The 15,123-nt window shown below is 30.3% G+C and overlaps 1 protein-coding gene across 2 annotated transcripts in view; it reads right to left on the minus strand.

The window, feature by feature from the left end:
- LOC130446272 (uncharacterized) overlaps nt 1–15,123 on the minus strand; it is a 98,982-nt gene that overhangs the window by 40,612 nt on the left and 43,247 nt on the right. Inside the window, exons 2-5 of one of the 2 annotated variants that reach the window (XM_056782407.1) lie at nt 4,204–4,304; nt 3,290–3,445; nt 1,499–1,768; nt 285–449 (exon numbers count right to left, since the gene is read on the minus strand). In XM_056782407.1, the coding sequence (XP_056638385.1) occupies nt 285–449; nt 1,499–1,768; nt 3,290–3,445; nt 4,204–4,304 (692 nt within the window). Of the gene's footprint in view, nt 1–284; nt 450–1,498; nt 1,769–3,289; nt 3,446–4,200; nt 4,305–15,123 lie in introns of both variants that reach the window. The other variant, XM_056782406.1, reaches the window with a different exon arrangement.

The following is a 15,123-nucleotide window of genomic DNA, read 5'->3' on the forward strand; positions in this document are numbered from 1 at the left end:
GTCATTGAAATACGTCAAATGGAAAAATTATAACAGAAAAAATTTACTCCTTGCGACCTTTCTAACTAAAAAAACATCGGTCGAAGTTTTTCAAAATCTATATGAAGTTTAGCCAAAGTTATTCATGGCCAAAAATGGTAGTGATGGTGAAAAATTGTGGCTACCAAAAGTTAATCATAAACAATATTGATTTTCGAATTATCAATGCACTCCTATTCTATATCTTATAAAATGAAACCCGTTGCGTATCGCCAATTGAAAAGTTATTACAGTTATATACTTACGCCATTGATAATATTGGCAATAGATTTGGCATGGTTGATAGTTTTGGTTCTACTTTCTCCCAATTGTTTGTAAAGTTGATTGTCTATAACAAGAACTAATTCTACATATTTGGATTCTTTGTTGGCATTGTAAGGTCCCCTAAGTAACGGTTGATCTCGCTTATACTGGAAGAAAACAATATAATATACAGCGAGCAATAAATCGACTCGAATCGCACGCTCGCGATCAAAAGTCTCCAGTAAAAAATCTTTAACTTTTTAGCACCTGAAAACTATCAGTCTTAGCTTCATAATGAACGATCTATGTCAAATGTCAAACAATTATAAATGGTTATTAATAACAGTAAAGAAAATACAACTTTAAATGCAGGATTTCTAGCTCGAACTTTTCTCTTAAGTTCATGCTTCGATAGGTTTCAAGCTAATTTCGACATCCTGTATATACTGCATTAAGGAACACGTGATACTCTAAAATCCCTCAGCTCCATTACCAGTTTCAATAGAAAACAAATCGTTTTTTGCTTCCATTGAAATTCTCGTCGAAACTATCCAAAAATCCCCACCGAAAGCTACGTTTTTCTATGCAACACTGAGCTAATATTTCACCAGGTCTTCTGTAAACTCCCCTTCGTTTATCCCTACCATGCAGATACATTCTGCATTTATCTAAAAAAAGATCGGAGCCCCATTGTTCAATTAACGTCTTTTCTGGCAAATCGTAGACCTGGGGTTAATTTGCGGCCATCAGGATCTTAAAACAATTCGCATAAAACTAAACTTCGTTCAAACCCTGAAGATGATATGCGAATTTGCAATTTATTGGTTTTTATTTTATAGGAAAAGTATTTTCTTAAAATTATACATAAAATTAATATGAATCAGATGTTTTTATCGATCAAACCGAAGAAAAGATCGAAATATGCATCGTATTTGAAGATATTTAAATCTAGAGATCGCCAACAATTTTCTCTCTACAAAAGAAGTTGCAGTTTGGACGCCACGTAGCAATTTAAATTACAATGATTCCAGATTTGAATGACAAACATATTTTTAAATTAATTACAAAATCATGTGAATTTCCTGTGAATATTAATCCGTGTTCAAACTGCATATAACCGTTTCCACTCATAACAAATAACTGACTCTTCAAGGGAAAATTTAGGCCTTGAGAAATATTATTAATTACAATTATAATTGAGAAATTAACTACTCACTCTTAAAATCCGATCATCCTTATTGTCATGGGAATTTTCGTGGTCTAAAACATCTCCTTTATATCCACAAGTCTTATTATGTCTTAACGAATCGGAGTGTTTATATAAAAAATGTTCGGATTGTATATCGGCGAGTTTATTTGTAGTTTCGATGTAATGCATTTCTTTTCCGTCGTAAATGACTCCCGAAAGTCCATCGCACGTCGAGATTGCCACCCACGAATCGGGTTTCCCACGAACTTTTCCACTATAATCGCAAAGATCTACATCCTGAAAGAAAATATTTCTATAGATTATAGTTTTCCGGTTACTAATACTCCTACTAGAGCCACTTCATCATGGTTTGTATGATGGTACATACAAAGTTGATTCATCGATACTAGAAATAGAATTTTGACCGAGAGATGTGCTAGAACTTTTCAAAGACTTGTGAGATCAATAAAGCCACTTATCCCGGTGGAAAACCACCAATTGTATGGCATGCAAACACTTCTCCCTATCATATATTATGACCCTGTAGATTGGAAACTTGCTCGAGTTGAAGCCATACGAAAAGAGACGGTTCCCAACAACTATCGTCCGATCGCTTTTGTCCTAACCATTGCCAAAGTCATGGAGAAAATCTTTAACCAACAAATCTTGAATTAACACACCTTATATAATGAATATGGGTTCTTGTGCGATCTTCTTTACCAGTAAAAGTTGTTGTTGCATTAGTCTCATTTTCATTTTCGTTATTGTCGTCATTTTGCATATTAGATTCTTCGCTTGCTACTGATTCATGTCGGAATAATTGATGTCATGAAAATCGTCATCAATATCAATAGTTTGGTGTAGGGTTGGACAGTACTTTGTTTGTTATTATACAAATGTTTGTAAATTTTCAAAATACTCAAACTTCTGCGGAATTTACGTAAGAACAAAGTTTTGAAAACGGATTGATATCAAAACCGACTGACAAAAGGTGACAAGTGTGCTAAAAATAGCAAGAACAGGTAAGTACTTCGATTAAAATTGTAAACAATACCAAATATACCACAAATAACGTAGAAATGATCGAAAAACACTTTGATGAGTCTATTAGACACCTTGACCGGATAAAGGTTGATTTTCTTTCGTTTTAGTGTGTGATCTATAACATCCCTCACTTGTACAATAATAGAACTGATAGAATATGGAATTAAAGTTAAATAAGTGAACATTTTCAAATTTCCGTACTAAAAGTAGAGCAAAGAAATTGAGAAATAGTTAGTCACATAAAAGCACAACAATTCAACTGAAAACGCAACGGATCCCATTGTGGCCAAGGAGAAGAGGCAGGCCGAGAAAGACTTGGAAAAAACGAAATAGAGGACTTAATATAGAGAAGGTAAAATGCCGGAACCGAAAATAATAACAAAAGCAGTCAAAACAGACGATGAACTATGAAGAAGACAAAAATGGAAAACGAGGAGTAATCCACCTCAAAAAAGGATTTTAAAACGCTATAAGCGATGGCTATAATCTAAAGGATTGAAATTTTTGACGATGATGACGATGATGATGAAATAACCTTATGATAATGGACATATAAATTTCTATGTCCAAACTCTCGATTGACTTCAGAACCTATTCCAATTTTCGATACTGTTTGGTCTACCTCAAACGATATCCATCACCCTCGATAAATTCGAATAATTGATAATAATAAAAACAAACCACTAAAATTGAACATAGCAGAACTGTTTAATACTTCTTACAATTCTTCTGGTGAAAATACGAGATAAAGTATATTAAAATTTAATTACGAACCTGTAATGAAGGTTTGTGGATTTTATAGTCTCCGTTTTCTTGATGTTTGTGAAAAAATCCTTGTGGTATCAAATCTTTATTTATGGTTAAATCTAGTATCATGTCTTGTCCATCAACTTCCATTTTGATTTGTATATGATCGGTGTGTGTTCCAGTCTAAACAAAAAAAGTAATTGATAAATTAATCGTTTAAACAAATAGTGGTATTTAAATGAAACCATCACGGTTTATTATTTAATTTCTATTAATCAAATGGAACACCATGATAATTGAATTTAACTGTTTCAAATATATACACGACTTCTGTCAAATGTCACTATTAATGCCGTTTTAGATACGACGGTTGCTACTTAGTTTTCAAGATATGGCACCACTGATGTGATTATGTCAAATCTGACGTTGACATCATGAAGTTTGACATTTTCAATGTTGAACGTACTCAGAACTCGCATACATTCAATGTTGCGTGAAGATTTGTTTGTCAAAAAGATTTGTACGCGCTGGACACCTAACGTAAACATTATTTAAGGGTGATAAGGTAACTACGTCTTATAAAGTGCCGTGAGATAAGGGTTGCTCAAAGAGGAGAAACTAGTGTCATCTGCAATGTCGTTTATAAATAGAAGAAACAAAATAGGGACTAGTACTGAGCCTTGGAGCACTCCACATTCTATTGACTTGCACTTGACCTTACAAATTGACTTCTGTTGGTAATATTTCTATGATCTTAGATAACGTGGGAAAGAGTGCAATTGGGCGATAATTAGAATCATTATTTTCATCTCCTCCTTTATGGCGTTGTTGTTTTTTTTTTTTGATTAAATAAAATTGGAATCGATTTTGTGAGTGGAAACTGAAATTTTTGTACAAATATTTCTGTAGAACGTGATATTTTCAAGTAGCGTTCATACCACCTCGTGTTTAGTCGACGAAATTTGTCTTTTTTCTCTTCCATGATAAAGTTTCGGTTTCACAAGTGTATGACGGCTGAATTCAATGGCAGGATGTTGTTCATCTGTAACAAAAAAAAACATAGTGTAACATAGTAAATTCGCTCTGTATTCAGTTAATTTAAATAATGCTATTTTACATTGAAAAAACACCGGTTTCCCATGCACAATTTAAAATAAATATGAACGATCACGTCATAATATTCAAATACTAACAGGGACGAAATAAGGACAAGTGAAATTATTATTGATAAGGAAATATGCTTCAAATGAATCATAGTTTTATATCATAAACATAGGAAAATGAATTTATGTTTAAAGTAAACACCATATATTTATATATAGATCAAAATATCTAAATTTTTGATTCATCAATGTAAATTACTTTTGCTTTTATTATTTCAGTGCTTGGCATTCCCTCTAACGACTAATAATCGTCGTCTATTTGGTTCCATTCGTTTTTTCAGGATACTCCAAAGATGCGAAGTGAAAGTAGGACTTCCGAGTCCAATTTATCCCACATTACATTCTTCCTTTCCAATTCTATCAAATACTCTTTGCACAGATTCGAGGAATGCTTGGAATCGTTGTTATGCAAGAAGAGAAATTTTCTGTCGATCAGGCTCTGGCAAGAACGCACTTTTTCCTTAGCCTCCAAAACATCACCAAACCATCACCGAGCCTCCGCTGTGTTTTACAGTCGAGATTACACATACTTTGATCTGCGCACAAACACTTTTCTCTTAGACCTGAAAACCTCAAATTTTGACTCTCCACTCCATAAGACTCTCTCTCACTCTTACTGCCGCTGCCACGTTTTCAAAAAGGCGGTTCAATTTCAACTTTCAACTGTAGTAATATTCAAAGGCGTGTCCCTAAATCAATTGACTTAGTTGCTATTTCTGGGCCAGTGAGTCGTCGATCACGTCTACTGATTTTTCGAAGCTGATCAGAACTTCAAAACTCTTGAAGATGCATAGTTTTTCACGTTGTAGTCCGCGGTACCTACGTCGAGGTATTTTTAATTCAGTTTTTATAGCAAGGGGTTTATTTACATTTTTTCTTTTGAATAATATCTAGTAAGGTCTATTTATTCATTGGTTTTGTTGCTTTATTTTTCTAGAACTTTTGGGATATATACATATAAGGAGTTTGTGCAGCGCAGTTAGTTCCGTTTATAATAAATAGTCGTAGTGAACAGTGAACATGAATTTGAATAAATTATTATAGTTAGTTAAGTGATAAGTAAATTATTGAAAGTTAGTGTAGTGTATAGTGTTTAAATAAATTAAGGACGTAATAGACAGTGTCTATTAATTCACCCACGAACAGAAATCCGTATAAATAAATAAGAAAAACATTACAATCACAGTATTATTTTGAAATTTAATGAATGGATTATGGGGTGGGTAAAAACTTTTGATTGGTAGTGTAGCAAAGCACTTTTGTAACCGAATGTTCTACAACTTGGTACAAATATTTAACACTCTCATCTTGTAGATAATCCAAATTATACTTTTCATCTGTAATATTTGTACTTTGGTGATCCATATTTGGGACTGCTTTGTTGTGCTTTTCCTGAATGAGTAGCACATTTTTGCTTTGAGAAGATCGGTAAGCCTTTCTCACCACTCATTTTATTGCATAAATTTAAGAAATGTTTGACAAGGACGTGGGAACAAGTACAAAAGTTCTGATATTGATGTGAAATAAGTTATTGATGGCATCTGGCACAAATCTTTATTTGTCTATGAAAACTTTGTTTAGTAGTTGAGTTTTCTTAAATTTAAGTTAAAAACAAACACATAGATGGCACCACTTGAGGCAAACATTATTATTATCACGGATTTTAGGACAAATTTTGTACCTAAAACATTTTTGTCTGCGGTAGCAGTTGTGGTTGCATCACCTTCATTTAAAATCAAGACACCACCTTTTTATCACGTGATACAACTATACATGGAAGGTTATAATGCAACTTTATGAATAAATGCGATGGGAGTTACATGCGAAGAATTTCTGAAGGACATTTTTAAAACAATACCATTGTATCTAATAATGTAAACATGTATCAGCATTTATTCTATTTTTGTATGAAATAACGTAAACATGTATCAGCACTATTTTACTATAAATAAGATGTTTGTAAACAATTCGATGATATTTAATGTTTATAATTAGTTCGATCTTGAGATTAATTGTATTCATATAAATATTCAAAAATAAAGTTTTTTAAAAATATATTTCGAAACCCGAAATATATAATTGGCGCAGTCATTCGGATTAGTGCGGTCGCGAGTTTACGCAAAGTGCGATAAAGTTCCGGCTAAGTACTCCAGTACCTCAGCACTAGATCTACGTATTCAACGAGGGACAGGACTTCAGATAGCTGTAAGTGCCAAGTCTCCTTATTATTTTGATTCCTTTTTATCCATCCTTATCAGAACTTTGAATAGGGAAGAGATAATTTAATAATTTTAAATATATTATTTTATGAACGATTTTGATAAATTATTGAATACATTCAGTGAATTAAACTTAAAAGATAATTCAGAATATATAAAAATGGCAACGTCAAATCCAAAAACCCTAAATTGGGATTTATTTAAATTAAAGCTAGAGAATATTAAACCTTATGATGGAAACAAAAATACATTAAATAAATTTATAAATCGATGTGAGAACCTTATAGAGACGTATTCAGTCTATAATGATCAAGATATTAATAATCACGTATTAGAATGCATACAAGAAAAGTTAATAGATAAAGCCGAGTTAATGGTGGGAAATAGAATTGAGTTGAATACATGGTTTAAATTAAAAGAAGCCTTGATTCAATGTTTTGCAGATAGGCGCGATTTGGATTGTATTTTACAAGAATTAACAAGAACACGACCATTTAAAAATGAAAATTTAACAGCTTTTGGTAACAGATTGCAATTATTAAAAAGTCAGACTATACAATTTATAAGTAATAATTTAAATTTAGGAGAAATCGATAAAAGATGTCAAATTAATCACTGTGAGAAAACAGCTTTAAACACCTTTATTGCGGGATGTTCAGGCGTTATACGTAACAATATGTACTTAAAAAAGCCTAATTCTCTGGAAGACGCTATGGCTTATGTAGACGAGTTTGAAAATTTCGAAAAACTTTATGGTCAATTTTACGAACCTAAAGTTAAATATAATAATAATACTAATGTTCAAATGAATTCATCAAGAAATAATAGAAATAATCAACATAACAATTATAATTCTTTCTACCGACAACCTAATAATAACAATTATGACAAATATAATAATTATGATAGATATAATAATAATATTAACTATTATAATGAAAGATACAACAATAATTACAACAATAATAATTTCCCTAGTCAACCAATAAACGTAAATCCAATACCGCAAAGAAGACAAAATTACCCAACGAATGCGCAAGTATTTGGTCCTAGGAAAAATGTTTTCCGCCCGAACCAAATACCTGTAAATCGTTTACCTAGACCTGAACCGATGTCAACGACATCAAGAAATTTTTCTGACAGACCAAGTAGACTTATAAATAATAATAATATTTATAATAATAATACAAATAATAACAAATATTTTAAATCACGAAATGAACCGAATTTTACTTCGGAAGAACTATATAATAATAATTACAAAAATAAAGAAGAAGAAGAAGAAATAATTGATTTTCACCATTTGTTTGAACGCGACGAAGATAATGATCGAATCGTAAATTTTCGGAAAGAGCCTCGGAAAATGAATCAAACATAGAAGAAATAAATTTTACTCCTAATGATGCTTTAACATATTTTGAAAATTTTATAGAAATTAACGAATCAAAACCCAGTGAAAAAGTAATTGAAATAAATTTCACATCTAATAATTCATCACCAGAAATTCAAAAATTAATAAAAATCAAAGAATCAGAATTAAATCATTGTAAAGAAATAAATGAACAAGTAGAAGTAGATCTTAGTAAATTATTTGATAAAGAAGAAAAAGATAGATTAAATGTAACAGAAAAGAATTCAGAAGAAAATATTATAATGGTAGAACAAATGAATAATGATACAAAAGGAGAATTAGAATTATTTGATAAAGTGGAATTAAACAATACAGGATTAGATAAAATAAAAATGAATGAAAAGGATAATGAAATTGAAGTAAAAGAAAATGTAATAGAATTAAACAGAGAAATAAAAGAAATAAATAATGATATGACAAAGGACGAAAAGGATATAAATGATGTTATGAAAATAGATAATGATATATTAGAAAAAGAATGTTATGTTATAAAACCTGAATTAAATACAAATATATTGAATATACAAAATAAAAATAATATGATTAATAAAAGAGACTTGAATAATGAAAATGAGAAAATGGTTATTAATTATGAAACAATTAATAAAGAATTTGATAGAAATAATAATGAAATAAGTTCAAAATATTTCAATAGAAAATTAAATGCTATATTAAATGAAAAGATAATAGAAGAACAATTTTGGAAAAATAGATATTATCATTCGTTGAAATGGTACGCAATTCAAGAAATTATAAAATGGATTTTTATACAAAGACTTTTCTTTCTTTTTTATTATTATGTTATAAGAATAGATAAGATTTAGAATTAATGGATAAAAAATATGTAAAACATAAAAATTAAATATTAGTAAACTTTTAGAAACTATAATAATAAAAAGTTATTATTAATAAGAATATATATAAGAAATTTAATAATATAATTCATAACTTTGTTTATTCAACTAATGGGAAAAGAAAATAATATAAAAATTCAAATCATAATCAGTATAACACAAATGAATCATTTAAAACAATACCTATAACTTTAAATGAACCCCTTAAAGCTCAACCATTTGAAATAAATCAATACGAAATTCACAATTTTAATTATTCAAAAGAAGATAAAAAACTAATTAACGAAAATTATAATTGGCACGAAACTTATAATTGGTGCAAAAAATAAAATAGATATAAATCAATTAATCAAAACAAACCTATGAGTTCAGAAGACGTAGAAAACTTTATTAATAATTGTGAAATGTGTTAAATTAATAAATATAATATAAACCCTTCAATTAAATTTGATTTGATATGTCAATGTTATTAAGATAGTAAATCTTTCATATTCAACAATAACGAGAAAATGTATCTATTTCTCTTACGGTCAAGCTTATTCAATGTCAAGTGTGAATGGAACTTCAGTTGTAGATAATATATTAAATTACGTTACTCATCATGGGTTACCTTATAAAATAACAGCTGACTGTGGTTCAGAATTTAAAAATAATGACCTACAAGATTTTTGCAAATTACACAAAATTGAGTTACATTATACCACGTCTAAAAATAGCAATTCTAATTCACCTGTTGAACGTTTTCATTCCAGTTTAATCGAACATTTTAGGTGCATAAAAGAAAATAATAATGATTGGACTCCCAATCAATTGATAAAACACTCAATATTAGCATATAATAATTCAATTCATTCGGTAACACAATTTACACCATTTGAAATTATTAAAGGCCATATAAATAACCCTGATCCATTCGATTTAGACGATCATTTAATAATATCTAATTACATACAAAATCACAAAGAAACCTCCAAATTATTATATGAAAAAATTAAAGATAGAAATGCTAACATTAAAGAAAAAATAATCAATAAGAGAAATGAAAACAGAAACGATCCCCTATCCTATGAAAATCAAAACATAGCCTACATTAAAACAAAATTTCGAGACAAAAAACTACCTAAATTCAAAAAAGCCGAAATTGTAAAAGATTCTGGCATATTATTAGAAACAAACAAAGGGACATTTCATAAAAATATAATTAGAAAACCAAAAAACTAAAACAAAAATTGTTACAGATAATGAAGCTGACAATAGTATTAACGTTACTATTACTTTACAAGATGACCAAAACAGAAGACATAACAGTTTCGAACGTAAATAATTTATTATTACCTATCAATTTGGGAACTAGTAATCTTATACATAGTAAACATACTTTCATATATTATATAGATTTAGAATTCATTCATAAACAAATCAATAATTTAAAACAATATTATTATGACCTAAGAAATAATTTATCTCAAGCGAACGCTACAAATCCTATTTCATACCATAACTTAGCTGAACAATCATTGAGTAGAACAGAAATTTTAATTAACACTTTAGATAAAAAATCAGAAAATATTTACCCACATTTAAGATTGAAAAGAGGATTAATAAATGCTGTAGGCAAAATAGATAAATGGCTTTTTGGAACTTTAGATTCGGACGATGAAGAAAGATATAATAACGCTATAAATGTCCTACAACAAAATCAGAAACAAATAATTCACGAAGTTAATTTACAAATATCACTACATAAAAAATTAATTGATCATTATAACAAATCGATTACGACTCTATGGGATAATCAACGGAAACTTTTTGATAATATAGAGAAATTTCACATTTCAATTGAAAACAAAATAATAACTTTAAATAATTTTATAACATTTCAAAGTACAATTTCACAAATTAATCTGGATTGTCAGAGTTTAATTACAATAATTGATAATATTGAAAATGCAATAACGTTTTCTAAATTAAATACAATTCACAGTTCAGTTATATCAAGCCAAGAAATTTTAGAAATGATAAAATATTTAAGTACCATTTATAATGAAGAACAAATACCAAAATTTAGTAATATTTTGACATATTATCTCTTTCTTGGTTCACAAGTAACCTTTTCCAAAACCAAAATAATATTTGCTACCCATGTTCCTATCCTAAAACCTAAAACCTATGAATTCTTTCATTTATACTCCGTAATTCAAAACCATACAATATTTATCCCTCCGCAACCTTACTTGGCCAGAAGTCAAAATGAAGTTACTTTCATCAAAGAAGAATGCCCCGAATTAGAAGGAAAATATTATTGTAAAGAAACTTTCAAATTACAAGATAACTGTACTGTTGAACTTTTAAATGGACATTCCGGTAAAAATTGTGTAATTAGTGAAATTAATCTTCAAGAAACAATATTGGAACAAGTAACAAATGATGAACTTTTAGTGATCCCAAATTCAGAAACTGATGTAATTTCTAAATGTGTATCAGACCGTTATTTTAAATTAATATATCCATCACTTATAACAATTCCAAAAAATTGTAATATTCAAGTAGGAAGTGAAATTTTCTCAACCAATGTACAAATTAAAAAAGGAAAATCAATAATACTACCGAAATTAAACTTTAAATTTTTGAATAATCAAATTTATAAATCCCCTAATTTAATTAATATAGATTTTAATAAATTGTATGAAATTAATAACATCGCTAAGAATATAAAACCAATTCATGAAATTTATAATCCACAAAGTCATGTATCGATAGGACTATTTACTGTAATAATAATAATTTGTATAATTTTCATAATACTTTGGATAATTCGAAAATATAAATATAAGTTTGTAAGAAAACATAAAATAGAAGAAATGAAGAAAGAAGACATCGAATTAGAAGAGGAAAGACAACAAAGGATGAAAAATACCTCCGTCATTTTTCATTCTTAGGGATGGAGGAGTTACATGCGAAGAATTTCTGAAGGACATTTTTAAAACAATACCATTGTATCTAATAATGTAAACATGTATCAGCATTTATTCTATTTTTGTATGAAATAACGTAAACATGTATCAGCACTATTTTACTATAAATAAGATGTTTGTAAACAATTCGATGATATTTAATGTTTATAATTAGTTCGATCTTGAGATTAATTGTATTCATATAAATATTCAAAAATAAAGTTTTTTAAAAATATATTTCGAAACCCGAAATATATAATTTGGGGTCATAAATTTTCGTGACTCTTGCAAAACCAATATAGGAGGTAACATCAAATTTTTTCATTTCTTTGTCGGGTAGGTAGAATCGTTAATAAATTTTTTTTTTCTAAATATAACCAAGATTAAATCATCTCAATATCGAAAAGAACTAATGAGAAGAATGACTTGGAAAAACTCGATAATAAATAAATGTGTGATAGTGTATGTATCGATTATATATGAACCGCCCTCCGTATTATTCTTCGTTCTAATCATATCGACCTGAAATTGATTAATTTAATGTTCAACGAACATCTTGTGTTTTAGCATATTTTTACATTTACACAATAAACACCTAACATCATCACTCCCACGCCGTGTCAGTTGTAACAGCGAAAGTTAATAGGATTAACTGAAACGACCTTTTCTCTCAATAGAATGAAACATTTTTCATAATAACTAAACAACGTTAAAATATGATTCTAAGCTCCGCGAGCCGTATATATATATGTAAAGAGCTCAAAGGGCCTTATAAGTCCAAGGCTTGGAGTCGCTCTAGTGCTTTTCTCCATCTATTTTTCTTCATGGCTGCTTCACGCCAGTTCTCTACGCTTCTATACATTTTTTCCGCGGACGCCCTCTTTTTCTTTTCGCTCCTTCTTCCCTTAAGTAGGATCTTTTCGCCCAACTGCAATATTTAGGCGGCAAAATTTTTACTTAGTGTCGTTTTCTTCAGTATTTTCGTTTTCCTCATATCTTTTAGACCACTATCAATAAAATGACTCTAACCCAGCGTTTAAATACTCAAAATTGAGTATTAGTTTTAGAATACGAGTCGTTTAAATTATAAAAGACACTTTCCAGTAAATATGTTTTCAAATTCGGGAAAAAATGTTATAGATTTGATTTCAATTGGCAAATGATTGTGCATTATTTTCGTATTGTACACTATAAAACCCAAGTTTTCAACGTGACGTATGTGGTTTAAGATCATGCTCTGCGACTCTGTCATTTGCTCTGAATAGCAGTCTTTCTGATTTATCTCAAATAAAAATTTTTGGTTTTCCACTTTTTTGGAGATTGAGACATGGTATTCCTTCACATTCGGCTATAGCACGGTGACTGGTTGTACGAAAAATATTTTGGTTTTGAAAATGCGAACTATATCGGGCTTAGTGATCTATCAAACCAAATTATGAACGCTTTTTCTGATTAGGTATTAAGGTGTTTCTCTATGACTCGACTCGGTATATCAGTTTTTGGATCGGAACTTTTTGATTATACCTTCTATAGTACTCAAGTAAATTATACATCTATAGTTAGGGACAAACGGTAAAAGACTTTCTATTGGAAACAATGTAATTTACCCTAGGAACATTTTAAGTATCATCAATCCAGTTTTGACATTGAACAAATATTTTTTCAGTCGTTTCTTATTTTCATTTACATTATACCACGTGGCCCACGTGCAATACGTTGCAGACGACACAAAATTAAACAGAATTGCACCAGTTTTATGTATAAAATATGATCGAGTGAATTATGTGTCTAAAATAATTTAATATACGAGTAGTAACTAAAAGAATGAAAATAAATATCAACTAATAAAAATGTGCAGGAGCTGCGTGAGCAATTTCTCGTGCTTTTGTATATAAGGGTTGATCAAAGATAATGATTGCATTCAGAAGATGCAGCTCGATAGCTCGAACTCGAACGTGTTGGGCATTCTCTGTCACTATTTTCTCTCAATTTTGAGTTGTGTGGTGGTCCAAACAAATTTATTAAAAGAAATTACAAAAGACATTCAAATTGATGCCCATCTTAATCAATTCATTTACTGTAATGTTTCTCAATGGAGACGCAGGTCCGGCGAAGTATGTAAAGCTATCCTCTTGAAAAACGCGGCCCTGGAATAAAGACCCACAGGAAGAAATCAAAGGGAGTCAGGTCACGTAACAGTGCGGGCCGCTCAACGAATCCTCAACTGCCTATTCATTCTCAAATATTTGACCACCGAGATATTTTGTCGAGTCTGGGAACAGAAAATAATCCGAGGGCGCTAAATATGGCGAATAGGGCGCATGAGGTAGCAACTCAAACTTTTATTTATTAATTTTAACCGTAGCAATAAAAGATTTGTGTGTTGGTGCATTGTCTTGATAAAACAACACTTCTTAGCCAAATGTGACCGTTTTTGCTTGATTTCTTCGCTCAAACGTTGCAATAAGTTCGCATAATACTTATAGTCAATGGAAATTCTCCCACGTGGATTCAAAAAAACCGACACCGTGACTTTGTATGTGGATAGAACGGGCTTTGCCTTTTTTGGAGCCGTTTCTCATTTTTAGTTCATTGTTTTGGTTGTTCTCTCAAACACTCGATGGAAAAATCATCACGACGCTGCGCATAGTTTTCTCATGTCCAAATTTTCAGTTATTATGCGATGTACCGCACTTTTTGAACTGCCTATAATGTCTGCTAGATGGTGCACTTTCAGTCGATGATCATCCAGTACCACTTTGTGGATTTTTATCAACATTTCTGGAGTCGTCACCTCATTGGGTCGTCCAGAGCTGGAATTCGTAGATCGTACGTCTCGTTTAAACCCAATATTTTACTGTTGCCAACAAAGGAGCAATCTCAGCCAGAGTAGAATGGCTGCTTAAGTCATGCTAAGTACTTCTGGGACCATCCTCGTACTTTACAAGAACTATATAATTTTTTTACTCATCTACACATCGTTCGGAGATCTTGGTGCAGCGTACAAATTTACCTTTGACAACTTTTTTAGCGGCCCATCTATCAGTGGAGACTCTTAGGATTTTGTTTAGAGAAATAAAAGAAAATTCATGAGAAGATTCCAGCTTTTACTTATTATTGACGAATTTCAGTCTTTTTTGTCTTCATTCTCTGAATTATATGGACACTTTTACAAATTTGGAATCACAAATCATTCCACAGGAAGATAATTTTTTATCCAAGAACTTTCAACTTATTTTATATAAAATATTCACCCTATA

Source organism: Diorhabda sublineata, chromosome 7 (genome assembly GCF_026230105.1).
Source record: "Diorhabda sublineata isolate icDioSubl1.1 chromosome 7, icDioSubl1.1, whole genome shotgun sequence".
Taxonomy (NCBI): domain Eukaryota; kingdom Metazoa; phylum Arthropoda; class Insecta; order Coleoptera; family Chrysomelidae; genus Diorhabda; species Diorhabda sublineata.